This window comes from Triturus cristatus, chromosome 3_2 (genome assembly GCF_964204655.1).
Source record: "Triturus cristatus chromosome 3_2, aTriCri1.1, whole genome shotgun sequence".
In the NCBI taxonomy this organism is placed as follows: Eukaryota; Metazoa; Chordata; class Amphibia; order Caudata; family Salamandridae; genus Triturus; species Triturus cristatus.
In genome coordinates this window covers 219,555,395-219,578,703 of record NC_140584.1, presented here as the reverse complement: position 1 = coordinate 219,578,703, position 23,309 = coordinate 219,555,395, and the positions used below count along the sequence as shown (strand labels likewise).

The 23,309-nt window shown below is 46.4% G+C and overlaps 1 protein-coding gene across 1 annotated transcript in view; it reads right to left on the bottom strand.

Annotated features, from left to right (window-relative positions):
- Window positions 1-23,309, bottom strand: part of LOC146857049 (histamine N-methyltransferase A-like) — a 373,700-nt gene that overhangs the window by 92,368 nt on the left and 258,023 nt on the right. Inside the window, exons 4-6 of the mRNA XM_085647548.1 lie at window positions 21,701-21,808; window positions 7,068-7,198; window positions 2,716-2,809 (exon numbers count right to left, since the gene is read on the bottom strand). Coding sequence (XP_085503674.1) covers window positions 2,716-2,809; window positions 7,068-7,198; window positions 21,701-21,808 — 333 coding nt within the window. The remainder of the gene's footprint in view (window positions 1-2,715; window positions 2,810-7,067; window positions 7,199-21,700; window positions 21,809-23,309) is intronic.

Below are 23,309 nucleotides of genomic sequence, written 5' to 3'. Positions count from 1 at the left end.
CTCAAGCCTGCAGGGCAGTTTTAAACTGCCATTTCAACCTGGAAAAATAAACGTTTTGCCAGGCGTAAACCTTTCCTATTAATACATATAAGTCACCCCTATGGTAGGCCCTAAGGCAGAGTGCAAGGTATTTAAAAAGTAGGAGATGTGGGTTCAGGTTTTACATGTCCTTATAGTGAAAAATCCCTAAAGTAATTTTTATGAGGTAGAGAAATTATGTTTACACTCAAATGAAATGTCATTTAAAATCTTCTTTAATGGTAAAGTTGGATTATAAATCTCAATGATGAAAATAACACTTTTGGGAAGTTGGCATTTCTGTTCCTCAACCAGTGTGCCTTACTACCAGTCTACTGGGTCACATGACGGTGAATGGCTCTCCTGCTGTGGGATGTGTATTCCTCCCAGACATGGGAACAAAAGGGACATAGTTGTGACAGGATGGGCCTTTCTGGCAGGATGGCTGGGATGAGTTGTGACCACCCCTAAATTACACTTCAAAAGACCTCCCTGCAGCTCACACAAAGGACGTGACGCAAGCCGTTGGTCACCTTAGACATTTGGGAGCCAAAGCTAGGAAGGGAAGTGTAGGAGGCCAGGCGCAGCCTCCTACAGAAAGACATGGCGCTGTGGATAAAAAGGTGTCACTCTCAGACCCCAAAATCAGATCACTTATAGACCTGTAAATGACTCAAAAGAAGGACTGTCTTGCTGCCCTTATGCTGGAATTACTGCCTTGCTGCTTGGGAAAGACTGGAATTGCTCTTTGAACCAAGGACCACCAGTTCCAGAGATTCTGCACCCTGCCTGCCTGCCTGCTGCTGATGGTCACTGCTGGAGTGAGTCCTAGCCATCAAGTGATGCCCCCACCAGTTCCTGTTAACCTTTGTGTGGTGCTAAAGTGACCATTTCCTACAAAAACATGCGACTTAAAACATTTTCCAGCAAAAACTGCTTTTAGAACCGACAGGACCTACCTGCACACAGATCCGAAAAAGGCGCATTGCCAGTGGGATTGACTTTACCACAGCTACCACTGTGTTTTTCTCTGCAGCAGAAAATCCTCTTCAGTTGGACTGCTCAATAAGGGTATCCAGCCTCATGAAGCCCCCTTTAGCTATACCTCTAGTCTCGTCCTGCTGGAGAAATCTAGCTCCAGAAAAACGTCTAAATCCAAAGGTAGAAATCATCACCTGCTTCAATGACGAGTAGCACCCCATCGATAGCAATACCCTAGGCATGAATTCCTGACTTCTCCCACTCTGAGCTTTCCCCACCCTGGTCTAAGGCTTTACTGAGATCTCGCCCAGTAGCTCCCTGTCGTCCAGAAGACGTCCTCAGATACATCCTGGTACCTTGCCACGTTGATACTCTAAGAACGTTTTGGAAATTTCTTTTAAGGCTGATGGTAAGCCAAGACCGGGCTCAATCCATCCCTTGTGACTTCATAGCAGCTGGTCTTAACTTTTGACTGTAATCCAGTCTTGCACAACCAGATACACTTTGTTTATTTTGGCACTAAATTTCACAAAAAAGTTAAAAAATCCATGTCTCCTGTTCCACTAATTGGATTTTGTTTATTTGGTAACATTTTATTTATTAAAATTTACTCTATTTTGCTAATTGATTTGGAATTTTTCTTTTGTTGTATTTTCACATTATTACTCTTTGTGAGCTGTATAAATACTTTACACATTCCCTTGTAATGACTTTTTGCGGTTCGCCCTGTAAAGAATTGTGTTTAGTTCCACCCCTCTCAACTAATAACCCACTTTCTTACAACCCTGATGCCAAAAAAACGGTGCTGCTCAGGCCCTCCATGTGCTGTAACACACACCTTGTTCACCCCTTTGTAAAGCAAGGCCTGGGGTCTAAAGAGCCTCCATAGGGCAGCCAGACCAAATCCTAATCTTGTTATAGCATTTGGGGGTCTTTGGCTATAGTAAATAGAAATTTAGGATCACCTGAGTAGTTGTCAGCATCTGTTATTGTCCAGTCATGCTGCAGACTGCTTTTACCTGACTGAACCTCTGGATGCCTAGGTACTTTTCTGACATGGCCACATGAAGGTGATGAAATAGCCATGTGACCTGGGAGCAGGGACAAGACTTTTGCAAGCAGTACACGTCATAGCAATAATTGAAGGAGATCATGAGTGAAAAATGTTTCACATAGTCAAAAAACAACACCAAAGAATGCAACTTATTTGAACTAGCACTTTAAAATCTTGAGTTCAGTGACACTCACTAAGTATAGGGAAAGGATGAACATTGATTTTGATAAAGAAGTTTATTTAAACAGCTAAAAATGAAAAGTTGATGGTAGTTGCTTGAAAAAACTACAAAGGGGGTGACAAAAGTATTATTGTAACGCTATCAAAAATGTGTATCACTGTCTTCACTCAAAGAGGATGTTACATTTTGAAATAGAAGCTTCACCCAGGACCAGGTGCTATGGAATGATGTGAGGAAGAACAAGAAGGGTAAAAAGTGTAGTAGCGAACACATAATAGACTTTTCAATTTGTGGGAGGAAACTGACATGTGATACATCCTCTAATCTTCTTGCATGTCTTCACTTACATCCTCTTTGAATAATTGCTAGTGAGTGTGGGACAAGGCGTGCTCTATATGAAAATCACAAGTGAAAGAAAATATAAAGTGCAATACATATGGATTAGCGAGGCAAGTAAAGTAAAGATTCAAAAGTTACCCACCTGATGCTAGAATAATAAGTAGTTTCCCAGCTGGTGCCAAGCAATTTCCGAAGTAGTTTATAGTTTTCTTGACATCTTTCACATAATAAAGCACCTAAAAATAATAATTCAGATATATTAAGAAAAAAGTGCCAAATGATTACAGTGGGCTAGATGAGTTTCCCCCAACCCTATGCTCATTTGGGCATCTCAGGGCTCCTTTCTGGAACCTGTATTGTTCAGTCTGTACACTAGATCAGTGGTAGTCTTCAATAGTCAGTTAAGCATCTCTTTACCCTACTACAAAGAGGATAACTGAGACTGAATTTCATGTAACCTAAGCATTTGGTGCTGGGAGCAAAAGAGTTAGTATACTAAACTTATTAAATAAAAATCTTTATACCAGAATTCCTTATGTTGGTGAGGAGCAACATAATATTCCTATTGACTCAGTGGGGATAAGACAATACTCTAGATATATGATATATCCAAGAGGCATGTACTATACCAATGTACTTAGGGACTCAGAGTAATTTCTAGTTGGTCTAATAACATTTCACTTGCTTAACATATTAAAACCATCCCCACGCAGAATGAGTTTAGGACTGGAAGTTTGGATTCCAACTATACCACCTTTGCTGGCCTAATAGATTACCTCTTGCTTCCATAAGGGCAGAGCTACATGTCATTGCCAAGTAAGTTATAGGATCTAGTAAGTGGACATCACCTTCCTGAACACACTGTTACTCTGTCTGAGATGCAGTGCAGCACAACACTTGGGTATGCACTCTGAGAAGTGCTCTAAGACATTATACTCTCATCTGTGACTTGACAACTACCGACCCTGCTCCACCTTATGCTACACTACTACAGTAGGCCCACAAACTTCCCCAATCATGGATGAATATAGTCTACAAACTCCATCCCTGTGGGTTCTGTCTTGGTGCAATAGCTCTGATGGCACTTAGGTGTGCCTAAGGGTCAAAATATTAGACTGATATTGTCTTTTGTGCACCTAACGGAGGAGCTCTGTTAATATCCCAGTAGATACATCATTCAGTTGTATTGATAAGAGAGCTGAGCATGTCACATTAGGCCCTTGTGAAACTGTAGGAGATCGTGCTCAAGTTAATCTATGTCGGTATTTTCCAGAAGGAAATTCAGCATGCTTCCACATGGATGTTCATTGAGATGCACCAATCTTGCAAGAACTCTACATCTGCACCTATAATTTATGTTCACTCCCTCCTTAATTTTAATTGCTAATGGAGGCATGGGCTTAAATCAGCAAGATAGATGCTGGACTCTATCAACCACATGATACTTGTTTCTTGACCTAACTTCAGAACAACAAAATGCAATTTTCACGGGCATTTAACAGAAACCCATTGTAGAATGACATTTGAACATGAGTGTAAAGTCAAGCTTGCCATCAGCAGTGGCGTAGCTAAACCTTTTGCCCCTGCTTCTGCCACCAGACGGCTGCAGTTTAATAGCGGGGGGGTTGCTGGCGATTCCTGAACTCGTTAGCTGCCCCGCGGAGGTCACAGGTAGAAGTGGGGGGGGGGAGGGGTGGTGAAGCCCCGTTGCAATCACCATAGCGAACTAATGGATCATCACTATACACTTTCTTAGATCAAGGAAAACAGATAGACACATGCCAAATGATTGATTTTATGCTAGAACCTCGACTGTACTGGTTAGAAAGGAATTTTCTATAGTTTTGAATGTCCAGAATGTCATGTCAATAGGCAGGGTAGGTTGATTTCATACCCTGAGAGCAGTGCAGGCACTCAAATGCTGGTAGAGGAGATGTTCTGACTGAGCATATGGACATGATCAGTAGTAGGGGCAACTTTAACCTCTTACCAGTGACCGGTATTAGGCAAAAGTTGAATGTGTTGAGCCAAATACACAGGATGGTGAGTGCTACAAGACAGTGGCAACAAGACTTATGCGACTAACAGAAAATGTTGGGTCAACAGTTGCTGCAGGAGTGGGCAGCTTTGACTGAGTCACACTCAAATCAGGGAGACTTTTAAGGTGGTGACTAGTTCAACTGCTGATGTGCATGATCTTGAAAGTGCAATAAAAAGGATTCTGTGAGACAGCACAATGTTTAGAGCAGCCAACAGGGCAAAGATAATTATATGGAGATCTCATTGTCATCGGTTTGTCTGCTCAATAGTGAGAATGAGGGCACAGTTATTGGTCATTCTATTGTTGTAAGTATGCTCACTTCCTCTGTGTCTTACTTGTAAGATCATCGGGACATTAATTGGTTATAGTGTGCAGAATAATGAAGATGTGTCTCCAACGATGCATGGGGTACTGGGTGAGAATACCAACCTGTACCCAAGCCATCTGCCACAGTGTTCTAATTGGACAAAACAATTTTTTGTCTATAGCAGCTGCCCTTCCCCTTATGCCATTTATTTGCATGCTTGAAAGGATAGACCTAGTGAGGTAACAGTGGTGTCCATAGATTATTGCTGGTAGCATGAACAGTGGTGTATGTCTGCTAGAAAAGGCATATAAGTGCATCTGTGAGGAGGAACTGCATATATGACAGTCACACTGCCCCAGTTCAGGACTATTTGATTACTTTTTATATTGGAATCCAAATCAGCATGTCAAAACAAAATCCCAGTAATATAATAAACTGAATCTCTCAATGATATGAGATGCAGTTCCTGAATGGCTCATACATCTGCAACATTAGAGCAACATAGTAAATCATTCAAGTTAAATTGAAGCCATACCTTCATCCATTGTTCACACCCAAATTGTGTATAATAGACAGAAGGGTCATCAACTAATAGAGTTTTATTTGGGTGCCGAATTGCATAGTAGTTATGTTTCTCCTTAAAGGGGGTTTTCTTAGTAAATCAAGATAAGGAGTCATTTGTTGATGGTCATTTTGTGGAGCATGAGGCAGACCTGCAGCAGGTCCTCTGCCTTTGGAGGATCTGCATTGCTCCTACATATTCTGCTCCCGGCACTCTCAGCTGCCCTATTACTACCTTTTCCCTCTTATTTTAAAATTATTTCTGTAAAGTGCTTGTGGAGGCACACTAATATCATGCATTTCATGGCATCTCATGCATACTTTATTCCTGCGATCCTAGAATGCTAAATTTGAAGTAAATTAGAAAGGCTGTTGCTGCATTAGTGTGTGCATGCACAGTGGTAATCAATCAAAGATGACCGCCACACCACCGTATGTTGTATGGCAGACATCTTTAAAATATTTTCTTTTGCTTTAAGAAAAAGCATAACAAGATGGCTACTATGTCTGTGTGCACACATTCGGTGCCCATCTATGGGAAAAATAGCATTGGCGAAGAAGATGGGGATTTTTGTTTTTGCAAATTCTTGTTATTTTTCATTGACAACCATTCCAAAGTGGTCATTTGTTTCTGAAAACAACAAATATGGTCCCGTGGCACATGACGTTTTCTCCGTGTGTGGGGATCACTGTGAATTGTCACATGGTGTTTTCTCCCAGTGTGTGAGGTTCATTATTATTTGTCATTTAGAAAATATACATCAGGCCTTTTTAGGGTGGTCCTCTTAGTGCCTGAATAGCAGCCTGGTGTGGTGGACAAACCCAAGTTTTGATTGATCGTGGTTTTCCTGCTCTGAATGGGGTAGGGTAGCTACAGGTTTGGATGGGCAGGAGAACTGCAGATTTCTAAGGGTTCTGCCATCCTGTCAAACTCTCAATGACTATGGCTTCTTTATATTTGCTAAAGAAACTTAGGGGCAGATTTACAATAACTGGCGCATCCCTGCATATCGGCAGGGATGCACCAGTTATTGTGTGTCACGGCTCCGCCACCATGGATGCGCTGCATTTACAATACGGCGCACCATGGGGCAAAAACGGACAGATGCGTGACGCATCTGTGCCGTAAAGGCAGCGCATTGCTAGAGTTGCGTTGCACGCGCGACGCAGCTCCAGCAAGGCTCTGAGTGCCCTATCTTGACAATGCTGCATCAATCCTTACGCCTGCTTCAAGCAGGCGCAGGGTTTTGACGCAGCACTAGATTTCACTCAGCCACTTTTAGGAGGCGTTCCTGCGACGGAACCCCCCCCAGCGCAGGAACGCCTACTTCTGGCACAGGGCTTTACAACGTAACGCATCTCCCAGATGCGTCACACTGTAAATACCCCGCAGCATGGCGCTGGTTTTGCTCTGCCGCTGCGTCACAAAAGTGACGCAACGGCGGCGTAAAAGAGGTGCAAGGGGCTTGTAAATCTGCCCCTTAATTTTTAAGAATATAGCCTGTCAGCTTAATGTGTAGATCCCTTTTCTTTGCCAAACCTTGATTTCTTCATTCCTGCGTTCATATACTGTGTGGATATTTACCTGAATCATGTGGATAAAGTCATATTTGATTTGTTCTTTTTTATCCTCCATTTCACTTTGATATTCTTCTACGGTCATATTATGCCAGTTGAAATGTATATTTCCAAGGTGTGATGTTTTAGTGACAAGCTCTGAAATAAAAAATATATGCGCTTTTCATTTTCTTTAATATTTTTATTCTCTAAATCATTATAGAAATTCATCTAACTCATTCCGTTTAGTCGGGAGTTTCATAAAAACTTCTTAAGCAGTAATAAGGTATTTCAGGTGAAGGGGCGGCATACCTGCGGCTCTTCACTATAAAGTGTCCACGTGCTAAAGCAGTTTAAGGGGATTAAGGTTTTCTAGTTGAGACAAGGAGAAAATAGGTTTATAATAACCCATGACTCTCTAAGCCACAGTAGGAAGCGGTTAAGGATAGGTCTAAGGAAAGAAAGAGCAATGTATGAGCAGACATCAAAATAAATACAGAAATGTCATTTATCTCACACAAAGTGTTGCCTGTAGAACTATTAAAACACCCCTGCTGAGTTAGGTTTATAGTTAGAACAGTTGTACTACAAATTAAGTGCATTTGGAAACTCATTGTTCATTTTGAGCCTTAATGCAGATAAGATTCTTGTAGACTGTGTACAGGTGTTGTAATCAATTAAACGAATGAATGGCCTAGCTGGCACAAACAGAGTATGGTCCAGATCATAGTTGAGGGTAAATTCACATCCGTATGTAATTTTATCTTTGCCTAGAAATCAGAATTCTGAGCTTTGCCTTAAATATTGCACCCCCACTATTTCCCATTGGTGAATTTCAGCAGGTCAAACCAGCAAAATGTAACGGGTGATAAATATGAGGTACATTTCAATACCCATAGAATGTGGTGCAGAAAACGCAAATTCTGCATGTTTCAGATGCATACTTGGAATAAGAGATTATTGTATTCAGCAATTAACTCAATCCTTTGTGTAATGAATGGATTTAGATTTCTCTCGTGAAGTCCAATGAAGACATCAGTTCACTTTCCTGTCGCAGCCAAAGGCTGCTCACTCATTGGTTATCAATCTGGATCTCCCACTGCAGGAGTGTTTGTATTCTGCAGCCATAATAAATTAGCATTCAATTTATAAAATACTGAGCAGCATCCTGGCCTCGAGGCTGCTCGGCCACATGAGCTCCTTGGTACATGAGGACCAGGCTGGCTTTATCCCCAGGCGTAACACGACCATGAATATTCGCCGGTTGTTCCGCTTGCTAGGGGAACCGCTTATGGACGCCCCGTGCCCGGTTGTCCTCTCAGTGGATTTAGAGAAGGCTTTTGATAGCCTGGAATGGGACTACCTTTGTACTGTGTTGCGGAGGTTCGGCCTCGGGGAGGGCTTCATCAGGTGGACCAGGGTTCTGTACGCCTCGGCGTCAGCCAGGGTTCGGGCGGGACCGCTGATTTCCTCACAATATCCGGTGGAACGAGGCACGAGGCAGGGATGCTCGTTATCCCCACTGCTCTTTGCACTGGCGGTGGAACCTCTTGCGCTGCATCTCCGGTCGGGAGCCCATTACACGGGCCTGTGGACTCCTTCGGGCCCGCATTACATCTCACTGTATGCAGACGACCTGTTGCTCTTCCTAGAAGACCCGCTAGATGCCCTACATGGGGCTGCGACGGCGCTCACGGAGTTTGGGGAGGTCTCGGGCCTCCGAGTGAATTGGACTAAGACCTGTCTTTTCCCGGTCCGCAGGGGCACCCCTACCCCTACTCTGAGTAGGGAGATTAGATGGGAACCCGACTGCTTTAAGTATCTAGGGGTGTATGTCTAACATGAACCTTCTGGCCTCCTGGATGGGAACATTGCCCGGGGCATTCGAGCACTTCGAGGCAGTGTGGGCTTTTGGGCCACGCTACCGCTCTCGGTGGCTGGGAGGATTGCTTTGCTTAAAATGGTGGCGCTCCCCCGGTTGCTATATTATTTCCGGACACTACCGATCTGGGTCCCACCGACCACGTTTCGACTTTTATGATCCATGATTGTCGGATTCCTTTGGGGTTCGGGCCGCCGGCGGGTGGCCCTCAAGACCCTACTGAGGCCGAAGGAGGAGGGTGGGCTTGCGGTGCCGGACTTCGAAAAGTATTATTTAGCGGCGCAGCTCCAGGCCTTCACCCAGGAGATCGCCCGGGAGTTCCGGGGCCCCGAAGAAAAGAGGGGAACGGGCATGGCCAGGCATGTTCTCTCCTTCATAGCGATGAGACAACGGTTGGCCTTGCAGGACTTGTCAATGGAGGAGCGGACTATCCGCCTGTGCTGGAACCGAGCTCACGCCCGGGGCCACCTGCGAACACCGTACGCGCCCGAAATACCGCTGGGGATGCTAACGGCTCTGCCCCATGGGGGTGATTGGTCGCGGCTGGCGACCTGGGAGGACGCCGGTTTGCAGCTAATCGGGGATCTATACGAGGACGGGTCGCTCTTGCCCTTCCAGGAGCTCATCGAGCGCTTCGGGATTCCCCGCGGCGACTTTTTGCTGCACTCGGCCCTTGTTCGAGCGATCCAGGCGCACTGGAGACGCGGGCAGGAGGAACCTCCTTTATCCCCAGTATGCCAATACGTGATGATGTCTGCGGGCACGGTGAAGGCGGTCACTTGCCTTTACGGCAGACTGATCAATGAGGGGATGGCTCCCCTCACCACTTTGAGAAACCGCTGGGAGGAGGACATTGGCAGGGAGATCCCGGAGACGACCTGGGCCCAGCTAGTGCGGAGGGCCTGGAAGGGCACACGCCACGCCCGCTTTCAATTGGTCCACTACTACGTGCTCCATAGAGCCTATTTGACCCCGGTGAAAATCAGGCGATATTTTGGTACGACTTCGGCGGAATGCCCCAGGTGCCCGGCCCAGGAGGCGGACCTCCTCCATATGCTGTGGGCCTGCCCGGGATTGTCATCCTATTGGGAGGAAGTGGGGAAGACCCTCGAGGAGACGACGGGGAGATCTTTATCGCTTGACGCGGCGGTGGGTCTCCTGCACTGGTTCCCTCATACCCCCAAAAATAAAATTTCTAGCAAGTTCATTGATCTGGGGCTACTCCTTGCTAAACGGGAGGTGACCAGGAACTGGAAGGCACGAGCTGGTCCGACGGGAAGCCGGTGGCGCAGCGAATTTTTGAAGTGGGCGGCGGGGGAGAGTACGCTCAGATACCAGCTAGCTTGGAGGCAGGGTAATGAGAAGGCACAGGAGGCAGCGCTGGAATGGGAGATGTTGGTGCAGGCCCTTAGGGATTATGGCGCCCCCAGCGACTCTGAGCTTGAGGAAGAGGCTCGCCCTGAGTCCCGATAGACGATTGCACTTTTCAGATCTATTGCTTTCCCCGTGGGTCCTTTTGGAGATCCTGTGGCGGTTGGTGCCGCGCGCTGATGGCGGGGGGAGGGGGAGGGTTTACCTGGGTTTGGGGTGTTTTAAGAGTGGGGTGTTATTTTGGGTTTATGGGTTTGTTTGGAAAAGCAGATGACGGACAGCGGGTTCTCCGGGCCAGCTTCGACATCCTCCTGAGCCCCCATTGAATTTCGCCGCCCGACCCTAGGGTTGTGGGCTGAATGGCTGTGTAAGTAACTTACGGTGGGGGAACGGAGGGTTGCGGCTCATTGATCGGGCGTGATATATAATGTTGGCCGGTTATGTAACGATTTACGGATTCCTGCAATAAAAATATTTTAAACAAAAAAAAAATAAATTAGCATTCAATGTTGTGGTCCAGGAAAAGAGGGATTCCCCAAAATGAAGGGCCAAAGCAAATAGGGGGAGATGACTTTAGGAGGGACATGTTTGGAAGGATGGAGCAAGCATATAAAAAATGGTTGATGTTTTCAGACTACCGAGAGGGTTCTGATGGTCAATGGCAACTTGTCTTGGGGTCAGCATCTGTAATAACAAGGGCTGAACTGGCTTTGTGAAGACCACACGACTGGTGAGCTGAAGTGCCAGATGCATGTGTTCTGGGAAAAGGCACTCATAGATATGAATGTGTGCCAGAGGACGATACAGAAACGGTTGGACTGTGTAACTGTGAGTCGAGCCTACACAGGGCAGACATCAGCTTACTGGTGTTTTTCATTATATTGTTCACGTGGGTGGCAGGAGCACCTTTACCTCCCTGGTACCAGTACCGTGGTGCATGCTAATCTTATAGGGGCAGATTTATAACAGACTTGCGCCACTTTTACGCCGCCGTTGTGTCACTTTTGTGACGCAGCGGCGGCGTAAACCCTGCACCATGTTGCGCCCCATTTACAACGTGACGCATCTAGGGAGATGCGTCATGTTGTAAAGCTTGCGCCAAATGTGGGCGTACCTGCACAGGGAGGGGCGTTCCGGCGCAGGAACGCCTCCGAAAAGTGGCTGAGTGAAATCTACAAGATTTCACTCAGTCACTTTTCCGGCCAAGTTGCGTCAAAACTCTGCGCCTGCTTGAAGCAGGCGTAAGGATTGACGCAGCATTGTAACGATAGGGCACCCCCGAGACTTGCTGGAGCTGCGTCGCGCTTGCGACGCAACTCCAGCAATGCGCCAACCTTCCGCCATCAGATGCATCACACATCTGTTTATCCTTGCGCCACGATGCGCTGCATTGTAAATGCGGTGCATCTATTGTGGCGCAAGGGTAAACTTTTGTGACGCATCTTCCCTGGCGCATCCATGCTGATTTGCAGGGATGCGCCAGGAAACATAAATCTGCCCCTAAATGTCCTAGATGCCAGTGCTGGCTAGTCTTATTCCTCACTTGTTCAAATAACATCACTTTTGTTTTTCAGGCGTTTACTTTCAGCTTATTATAGCAGATTATACTTGTAGAATGAATAGAATTAGATTTCTCTTATAAAGCTCCAGGAACAAATAAATTACCATTCTACCCCAGTCAAAGGCTGCTAACTCATTGGTTATTATTCTGGTTCCCTCACTTCAGGTGTGATTTTATTCTACTTCCATAATAAATTAACATGCAGTGTTGTGGTCAAGAAAGGGGTGATTCCCCACTGTGAGAGGGTGGAAGGGTCAAGCCAAATGGGTGAGACAACTGTAAGGGTGACATGTTTTAACTGATGGAGCAAGCATACAAAATAACTATGGTTGTTGTTTTCAGTCTTCTGAGAGGGCTGTGAAGGTCCATGGCAACTTGTCATAGTATTATTCTGATTAAAATACTGTCAGGAACCAAAACTATTCACTGCGATTTAGAAAAATAATGGTTTGCCAGATGCTGAGTTTGTGAATGAGTCAGCACAATCTCAACTGAATGAGGGAACACAATAAGGGTGTGATTCGCAAAGGTATTTTAAAAATGTTGTGTAAGTTTACAACTTTTAGGTATTCACAAACTACGCACTAGGTTTTGCGACTGAACTCCCTTTACTTATGTGTGTGGAGTTCTCAACCCGAGAATTCCACACATAAGTAATAGGGAGTGCGGAGTCTTATAACTCTGCACATAGTTCGTGACTACCTAAAAGTAGAAGGAGTAAACTTACACAAAGTGTATGCTTACATTTGTGAATCAGGGTCAATATATGTATCCCTTCACAATCCCTTCACTGTGCTGAACAGCAAGACAAACTGTTACAGCCGACTTCAGAAATCCAAGCTGTGCAGCAGCAGTTAGAACAATAAGCCATGGTTTTTTCTGATTTTCTCATGTACTTGAACAAGTACAGAGAATGTACATCCTTCTCTCTCATGGCAGAATAGGCAGAAATATTTTTAAAATGTTGCATTCTTAGAGCAGGCACACTACAGAGTTTATCTCTGAGCAAGAGGAAGGTACCCATGCATTCGTCTTCAAACTGCACAGGATTAGAAAGATCGCTGTGAGCAAGCCTCAGTTAAGGCTTTGCAAAGAAGGAAAAGTGCTGAATCTATTCTCTACTATTCCCAGGAGCCAGGAACATTCTTACTTCTCTTCGGATCTTTGGAGGATTCAGTCTCAGGATTGCAGAAACATATTCTTTCTTGCCCTGTTTTCAAAGTGGTGACCCAAATAGTTTAATTCTGTCATACAATAATGCATTTTTGTGGGAAACACTTTACGACCATTATCAGTAAGATGGTTCAAGAGCACAATTGCATCCAACTTGCAATCTCCTATTGTTTTTGCTGCAACCATCAAATAATCAATATATTTCCCTAGCTAGTAGTTGCAGATTTTCAAAATCTTCTTTAGAATTTAATTAATGAATGAAAGGCTTTCTGCATACCTTTGTAGGATACAGCACCAAAAAGAACTTTATTGAGGATCTGAGTCTGCAAAGATATTGGCTATCTTCATGAAGAGTAATGGAGAAGCCTGTTTGGCATAGGTCGACAACTGTGTACCATTCTGCATCTACAGCAATCTGAACTATAATCACAGCAGGATTTGGTACCACAGGACAACATGGAACAGCAATTTTGTTGATATTTTGAAGATGTGGGATTACCCTGTATTTTCCGCTTGTTATTTTATACAGGGGAATTATGAGGACTACCTAGCACTTTCTTGAGAATTTACTAGTCTATAGTCTTTTCGGTTACAGTCTTAAATTCCCTCCTCTGCTTCTCTTGTAAGATTGCATAAAGGAGTTTGAGGAAAGGCTGCATTAATGTAATAGAAAGTGTTTTACTGACTCTGCACTTTTAATTAGTATTATCTTTTTACATGTAAAATTCACTGAGTTTCTCAAATCGAGAGGCACGTCATCTCTTAAGAGAACTAGTTACAAGTGGGCCTGATTTAGATGGGTCCGGCTGTCACTTTTTCTACGGTTTCACCGCCTGCCTACTTGACGGTCCGGCGGATCGATTTAGATGTTGGTGGCTCTATGGACGAAAGACTGTCAGAGTCCCGCAGCCTCCACTGGGAATCTTCACTCGCATCAACAGCACCATAGGCAGAAGTGGCTGGTGGCGGAAATACAGCCAAGGATTCCACCAAGCTGAATATGATGTGCCTTTTTGTTGCGGCAACTGTAGCGGGAATACCTCCTACTTTGAGTTGGCGGTATTGAAGGAAATGAGGCATAATCTTAATTTCTTTTGTTTTCTCCTTCTATTTCCATCTTGTAACCGTTAGCCCAGGGCCCTCCTTTACTCCTCCGACTCCACCACAATGCCAAACAACTCCATTGTGCTGGGATCTAAGGTAAACTCCCTGTTCAATTGTCTTACTATAATTTGTATGTTGACAATTGCTGTAGTCTCGTGTATGACACAATGATAACACTAGTTGGTTCATCTCCACTTGGCCTTGCTCCTTCATTCCCAGGTGCTGTTGGAACTTCGGGCTTTGTATGTATAATTGTGGCAGCTGCACAAAGGATCTCCTGCTCCTCCCTGCTCCACGAGTCTTGATCTTTGATCATAATCATTGTATGGAAAAGATCTTATATCACATAAGTCATCCAAAATGTGTCCTCCTCATCTGAAGTCTTCGCAATATTTTGCTTTTCTATTTTAATTTTCACAGACCCATTGTCTTTAAAAAAAATTCAGTATCACTCACTATTGCAGGAAACACACTCCACCTAGAACTGTATTGTTTTTCCATACCCTTTTTTACATGCCCCATCTTGATTCTAAACAATGGTTCACAGCATCGTTAACTTGGATTTTCATTCTTTTTTGTTCAATCAATCAATCAATCAAACAATTTATAAAGCACGCTACTCACCCGCTAGGGTCTCAAGGTGCTGGGGGGGAGGGGTCCGTTACTGCTCGAAAAGCCAGGTCTTGAGTTGCTTCCTGAAGGAGAGATGGTCCTGGGTCAGCCGTAGGTGGATGGGGAGGGAGTTCCATGTCTTGGCCGCCAGGTAGGAGAAGGATCTTCCTCCGGCGGTGGCTCTGCGAATGCGTGGAATGGTGGCGAGGGGGAAAGTCTGGCCGATCGCAGCTGGCGGGTGGGCGTGTAGAAAGTGAGGCGGTTGTTGAGGTACTTGGGGCCCAGGTCGTGGAGAGCCTTGTGTGCGTGGGTGAGGAGTCTGAACGTGATCCTCTTGCTGACGGGGAGCCAGTGCAGGTCTCTCAGGTGGGCGGAGATGTGGTTGTGGCGGGGGATGTCCAGGACGAGTCGTGCGGCGGCGTTCTGGATGCGCTGGAGTCTTTTCTGTAGTTTGGCTGTGGATCCCGTGTAGAGGGTGTTCCTGTAGTCCAGTCGGCTGGTGACGAGTGCCTGGGTGACCGTCTTCCTGGTTTCGGTGGTGATCCATCGAAAGATATTTCGGAGCATGCGCAGGGTGTTGAAACAGGATGACGAGACGGCGTTGACTTGTTTGGTCATCGAGAGGAAGGAGTCCAGGATGAAGCCCAGGTTTCGTGCGTGGTCCGTTGGCTTGGGGGTGGTGCCCAGGGCAGGGGGCCACCAGGAGTCGTCCCAGGCAGAGGGGGATGATCCCAGGATGAGGACTTCCGTCTTGTCTGACTTCAATTTCAGGCGGCTGTTCTCCATCCACTCGGCGACGTCTTTCATTCCTTCGTGTAGGCTGGCTCTGGCAGTGGCGGGGTCGTTGATGAGGGAGAGGATCAGCTGGGTGTCATCAACGTAGGAAATTATGTTAAGGTTGTGTTGGCGTGCGATGGCCGCGAGGGGGTTCATGTTGACGTTGAAGAGGGTGGGGCTGAGTGAGGATCCTTGAGGTACGCCGCAGATGACTTTGGTGGCTGCGAAACGGAACGGGGGAGGCGGACTCTCTGGGTTCTTCTGGCGAGGAATGAGATGATCCACTCCAGTGCCTTCTCTTGGATTCCGGTGTTGCTGAGGCGCTGTATTAGTGTGCGGTGGCAAACTGTGTCGAACGCTGCAGAGAGGTCCAGGAGGATGAGGGCAGCTGTTTCCCTGTTGTCGAGCAGGGATCTGATGTCGTCGGTGGCTGCGATGAGGGCGGTCTCGGTGCTATGGTTGGCTCGGAAACCGGACTGTGAGGGGTCGAGGGATCCGTTCGTCTTGAGGAAGGCAGCGAGCTGTTTGTTGACGGTCTTCTCGATGACTTTGGCAGGAAAAGGGAGGAGCGAGATGGGGCGGAAGTTCTTGAGGTCGGTGGGGTCCGCTGTCGGTTTCTTCAGGAGGGCGCTGAGATCGGCATGCTTCCAGCTCTCCGGGAAGGTGGCGGTGGTGAAGGAGATGTTGATGATGTCCCGGAGTTGGGGTGCGATGATGGAGTCGGCCTTGTTGAAAACGTGGTGGGGGCAGGGGTCGGCAGGGGATCCGGAGTGGATGGTGTTCATCGTGCGGGTGGTGTCTTCGGTGCTGACTGGGGTCCAGTTGCAGAGCGTGGTGGTGGGGGGGCATTGGTTGGGTGGTTGGGTGCGTGGTCTGTGCGCCGAAGCTGTTGTGTATGTCAGCGATCTTGCGGTGGAAGAATGAGGCGAGTGAGTCGCAGAGGTCTTGCGAGGGTGTGATGTAGTTGTTTCCGGCGCTGGGGTTGGAGAGCTCTTTGACGATGCTGAAGAGTTCCTTGCTGTTGTGGGTGTTGTTGTCCAGTCGTTCTTTGAATGTTGTTCTTTTGGTGGTGCGGATCAGCTGGTGGTGTATGCGGGTGGCGTTCTTGAGGGCTGTCATGTTTTCTGTAGTCTGGTCGTGGCGCCAGGCTTTTTCGAGGGTGCGGCAGTTTTTCTTGGATGTTTTGAGTTAGTTGGTGAACCACGAGGCTTTCTTGCTCCCGTGTCTGCTGGGTGGGTTCTTCAGAGGTGCGAGGTTGTCGGCGCAGTTGGTGAGCCACTGTGTGAAGTTGCGGGCTCCTTCGTTGGGGTCCGTTGCGCTAGCGGGAGGGTTCTGGCTGAGGGAGGTGGTGAGTTGGTCGGCGGTGATCTTGTTCCAGCTCCTGCGGGGAGCCTGTTGCGGGTGGTGGTGGGTCGTGGTTCTCCTGAAGTTGAAGTGGACGCAGCTGTGATCAGTCCAATGAAGTTCGGTGAAGTGGCTGAAGGTGATGTGCTTGCTGGAGGAGGAGACGGGGTCAAGCGTGTGGCCGGCGTAGTGGATGGGGGTGTTCACCAGTTGCTTGAGTCCGAGGTTGGCGAGGTTGTCCAGCAGGGTGGTGGTGTTGCTGTCATTGTTGTTCTCCAAGTGGAAGTTGAGGTCCCCTAGGAGGATGTAGTCAGAGGAGGGGAGGGCGTGCGGGCTGATGAAGTCTGCGATGGCTTCGCTGAATTGTGTGCGTGGTCCCGGGGGTCTGTAGATGAGAGTGCCTCTGAGGGTGGTCTTGGGGTCGGTGTGTATCTGGAAGTGAAGGTGCTCGGCGGCGGTGAGGGTGTCGTCGGAGTAGGTCGTGATGCGGATGGTGTTCCTGTGGATGATGGCGATGCCTCCTCCGGTCTGGTTGGCGCGATCCCTCCGGGTGATCTTGTATCTGTCCGGGATGGCTATGGCGATGTCGGGGGCTGAGGAGGCGTTCATCCAGTTTTCCGTGAGGAAGGCGACGTCTGGTGAAGTTGTGTCGAGCAGGTTCCAGAGTTCGACGACGTGTCTGTGGACGGAGTGGGTATTGAGCAGGATGCACTTGAGGTAGTTGTTGCTGGTGCCTGGCCTTTCAGGTGCGGTGCAGGTCCGGAGGCAGGTGAAATTGCAGGCTTGGCAGGTGAGGGGTCTGTGGGTGCGTTTCGGGGTGGCTCGGTAGCAGGCGGGGTTCCGGCCGGGTTTGAGTGCGTTGAGGGTGGCGGCGGCGTAAGTCCGTTGTGTGGGCTGGCATCGTCGGGGGCCAGGCGTCCTGGCACTGGGCACGGTCCAGGCACGGACGGGCGCAGACAGGCTTGCCTCTGGCGCGCCTCCGGTGTGCCAGCGGCGCGCCCGCTGTGCGCAGCTGCGCAGCGGCCTGCATTAAGAAGGGTGGAGGGAGGGAGGAGCAGCAGCTGGGAGGTGGGTGGCGAAAGGGAGAGGATGGGGGCGGGCCGCAGGGAAGGCAGCGGTGGGAAAGGAGAGCGGGGGCGGGCGGGGGGAGAAGGGCGCTGAAAAAAGACCAACAGCACTGAAGAACAGAGAGCGAGAGTAAAAACAGGCAGGCTAAAGGCAGAAAAACTTACGAAAAATTCAACGAGCAGAGGCAAAGGCAAAATACAATTAGGAGGAAACAGACAGGCAGGCTAAAGGCAGAAAAGCTTACGAAAAATGAAACGAGCAGAGGCAAAGGCAGAATACAATTAAGGACAGCAGACAAGCAGGAGGAGGGAAATCGGGAGAGAGAAAGACGGACAGAGGAAGAGGTCAGACTTGATACTTACCGCCCACCACTGGGCCACCAGGGATGAGGCGCAGGCGGGAGCCTGCGGGTGGAGGAGGGCCTCGAACTTCCAACAGCAGCTGCGGCGAGGGCAGCAGGCAGAGCACCAGCAGGGAACGCTGGCGCGGTGGGGGAGCGGACCTGGCCTGAGAACAGGTCAAGGTACGCCTTTTATTACTGCACAATCCCATTCATTCAGTGCTTCAATCTGTAAAGGTCAAAGCTATGTTTTTTCTCGAGAATCTTACATCTCAGATAGTCAAGCTTTCTCACACTAAAGGTACCACCTGAAGTAAAGCACCTGTTCTTGGCTCATTCTATTCTCTTAACCACATACAGATATAGGGGCCAAACTTCAAAATCATTTAATAGTCAGGAGAATCTTCCGGAGGAATTTTCTCTCCATTCATTAAAAGAGCAGAGCGTTTTTTAATGTAATATGCATTTTACTTAACCAAAATCCAAACAAAATACATAAAAATATACAATTACACTAAACCAGTAATAGCCTAGCTAGGGTAAAGGTCAACCATTCAAAATGCAACCCTCCTATGCAACACCAATGTTAGGCCTGACAGCCTTTAGTGTGGTCTTCCCCCAAACTTTTTGCCTTCTTCCCTCCTGTTGGCTTTAGAACTCTGTGCACTTTACCACTGCTAACCAGTGCTAAAGTGCTTGTGGTAATTCATTAAACATGCTAAAATGTAATTACACCCATTTGGCACATTAAATTTACTTACAACTCCCTAGGAAAGTGGTACTACAAATACCCAGGTTCTATGAATTAAAATGCTACTAATGCTCTGGCACCACTTATTGTGCCGCCCAATTAAGTTGCATTTTAAAACATTTTCTAGGCCTACCATTCCAGGCTGTATGCAGTTTAAGGAAATAAACTTTTTGCCAAGCATGAACATTCCTTTTTAATACATAAAAGTCACCTTTAAGGTAGACCCTAAACAACCCATAGGTCAGGGTGCAGTGTATTAAAAAGACTGGACATGTACTTATATATTTTACATGTCCTGGTAGTGAAAAATTCCTAAACTAGTTTTCCACTTTTATAAGGGCTAGCTCTGCCATAGGATAACATTGATTTATATTATTACATTTGATAAGTGATAACTATTGTTGGTGAGTTGGTAGGAATGCCAGGTTTGGTGCTGAGGAATTGTAACTTGAAATGCCACTTTTAGAAAGTTGCCCTTTTCTTCTCCTGGCTATTTGATGCCTACAGCATGTTTCCTGGATCACATACCTGGGTATTGTTGGCCTTTGTGTTTTCCTCCCGGACAGTGAGACAAAGGAGGACTAGATGTTGGCAGGATGAGAAGATGTTCCCTGACTACTTATGTTTCGAATGTGCTGCATCCAGCACACTCATAGAGAACTTGACACCAGACTTTTTTTACCCTAGACACCTTGGAGCCTGGGAAGGGAAGGGTGTACATTTCAAGAACCATAGGTAGAAAGCCCTAGACGTTTCTCCCACTTCAAAGACTGGCACCAGATATAACTATTGGACCTTCAGGTCAACTCTTTGGTACACTCCTGGAGCTGTGGAAGACTTCAGAAGGACTTTCTTTTTTCTCGTTGGACTGCACTGCTGCTTGAAGCCTGCCCTGAGTCTCCAAGGACTATCCTGCTGCTTGAGGTCTACCTTGCTACTTGAAGGAGAGAGGACCATTTTCTTGAGCCTAGGACTTTGAGAGTAACCTCCTACTATGAGCTAAAGGGACATTCCAAGCTCCAGAGGCCTCATTGCAACTACCCCACAGACCTGCTGCAAGTGGACCTGTCTAGACCTGCCTGAGCCCTGCTAGCCTCTGTCAGAGTGAGTTCTTGATCCCCAAGAGGTTCCTTCCCAGGCTCTGGACCATTGGCTGCCAACAGTGTGCATTCCTCTGTGAAGAAAGGAGAAGTCTTGAAGTTTGAGATCATTGTGACTATGAATAAGCCCATTCATGCAGAGACTCTGCTGCTCAGGACTAACTCCAACTCAAAGATCCTGTGAACCCCACTTTTCACAGTACAGAGGCCACCAGCAAAGTAAAATCTGCACTTTGCTTTACTGCAGCGGCAGCCCACGGTAACCACCAATGCGAAGTTCCACCAATGACGATTTACGAAGCTCGAGAGGAAACTCGCACTACAACAATGGCCATCTGCAATGATCTCACACCTCCTGGCCACCTCCACCATGAACTGGACTACTCGCAACGAACTTAGAGAAGGTAACTTTTCAGTGGATCTAACCTGGTCCCTGTATTCTGCCTGCGCTATATTTACCTAAATCTTCGAAATTTTATATCTCTGGTTCTACTGATTGGATCTTTGTCATTCGGGTCTCAAATGATTTATTGAATTTTATTATGTTATTGCATAAATTGGTGTAGAATTGTTCTCGTGTTTTGCTCTCGTAGTTTGCGAAGTTTGCGCTACTTGGCACTACGCGAATTGCACATAGCACAGTGCAGACATGTGTAGCGTAGCGTTGTGTAGTGCAGTGGTCATTTTTTGCTTGCTCGTGGTCCTCAACATCAAGTTGGCGACCGCGAGCAGGCAAAATGACATTCCGGCGAGACTTTTTCCTTGTTCGCGATCAGCAACATCAAGTTGCCGATCGCGAGCGTGGAAAATAAACATCCCGGCGAGATTCTCAACGTGGGGAGGTCAGGTTTCTCATTGCGAGTGGTAACGTATGCTCGTGACCGCTCGCGATGAGAAACTACCAGTCGGCGTTGAGAAAGCTGCCGCTCGAGTAAAAATCTACTTGAGCGTCAGAAAACTACAGCTCACACTGTGCAAGATGTCGTTTTCAATGATTGCACAGTGCCGGATGCTTGTCCGCACTGTGCAATCATTGAAAACGGCATCTTGCACAGTGCGAAAAGGGTATGCAGTTCGCGAAGTACGCGTAGGTCGCGTAGTGCGAAGTGCACTTTGCTTAGCTTCGCGTAGTGCTACTTTGCGAACTACGCCCAGAATTCAATATAACTTTATTGGAGTGCCAAAGCAGCCATAAAAATTAACAAGACAACAATAAAATCTGGCAATGTTAACATGATAATTTCAGTGTGATGTCAGTTGACATGACACAAACCTCATATGAAAATACAGTGCAGTGATAAATACACATGCATATACACGTAATTCGAAACAAAGAGAGAAGACATTATTCAAAGGCAGTTTTCTGCCGCTAAACCGGCGATAATTTTAACGCCGTCCTTGATAAGCCCCTCATTGTTTCAGAAAAACATAAACATAACTCATTATATGATTACCTTATTAAAAACTACCTTACAATGAAGTTCAACAATGATACAAGTTTGCGAACACACTGTAAAAAGAAGTTGAATTAAACACACTTTAAACTACATACAGTATGCATGTTTCTGAATATATTACCTTGGTATTTTGAGAGATGATCGGAATTTGGTTCAACCACATGATTATTAACTTGGACTCCTGGACACTGAGCTTGTAATTTTGACAAAAGCTGTATATCCATTTTTCCTAAGCAGAAAATATATGACATTATTTAAAAATTCTGAAAATGTAGGGATACTACAGAATGCTTCAATCTGAAAACGCCCCCTAGGAACTCCTGCACTTTTTAGGTCTGGCTTGTTCGCTTCAGCCCTCTGCGAGGCCTACTGTCTACAATATACCTAGAGTTAGGCTATGAGTCCCCTGATATCCCTGTAAACCACATCTTGTATCAGTCCTAAAAGGTATACATCTCTACACTACTGTTATTTGTTGATTGGTACAGTATTCTTCTTCCCAGGAGTGCTTCATTTGCTCTGCGTGAGGTGAATTGTTTTTGGCATTTGACGAGGTGTATTTGCTGAACACAGAAACTTGACAAAAAACACTTCTCAGTTTAAAAGAAACATATTCTTCATTCCTTATTTTTAATCATCACTCCCTGACAATATGCATCTCAATAATCATGGACATGCGCTGTAGTATTTTTCAACTTGATTTTTTTCAGAAGACAGTTATCAAGCAAAATAAATGCTGCATTAAAAAGACCAACGAATATGAAAAATAGTACCATGGTGTTTTTCTACTTTTTGTTCGTTATGCAGGGTCTACTGCTTTCAGTGAGTGGAGCCTTCTTTGTAACATGTGTTCCTTGGCGTTACAGTGTGGGTAATTCCATAAAATTCCTAGTCCACGTGCATAGCTGCAGGATGAATGCAAGCGTGTTTCAAGGAGGTTTTGGATGGATATTAATGAAGAGTACTAATTGTGACATAATTACATTGCTCAACTTCCTGCTCACGATCTTTACTCTCTAAGGAAAACAATCGTTGACAACTTGGGCCCCTCAGTCGATCAAAGATGGTTGCCAAGTAGCAAGGACAGTTGGTGCTTTAATTAAGGGCACTGACACTGAAAACAAACAAGAAGAGGCTGGAAAAACTTCAGGGGGCATATGAAGCGTCATAAAGCTCCATAACAAGCTGGTTCCACTATAATACTATAATTCTAAAACGTATCAGTAAGGAAAAATTTCAATATTATAATGTTACCCCCTCCACGGAAGGAAAGTCCTATAGCACGGGGAGCACTGTATTTTTTCTTTACAAAAAGAAAATCCTGTTTCAGGATTTTCTTTTTGTAAAGAAAAAAGAATAGTAAAATGCCTTTAACTGAAATTCAGTGACAGCGGTTCCTGTCAATGCCTCTATGAATGATCGTCTTATAAATTAGGTGGGTGGTACCTCCATCTGTCTAGTTATAAATCTCCCCCTTAATTTAGTTAAATGAACTTTCACAAAAAAGGGCAATTCACCAAGCTGAACATTTTGGAATACTAGGAGATTATACAGGGCTGGACTGGGAACCGAAACCGGCCCTGGCAAACTGCTCAGCCGACCCCCCCCCCCCCCCCCTTCCAGGGGGTAGGGGGTGCGGTCGAGCTGGTTGCTAGGGCTGTTTTCGGCCTATTTTGTTATAGGGAGCCAAAATTGCCAGCAACAAAACAGCCCCCCAGGGGCCCAAATCT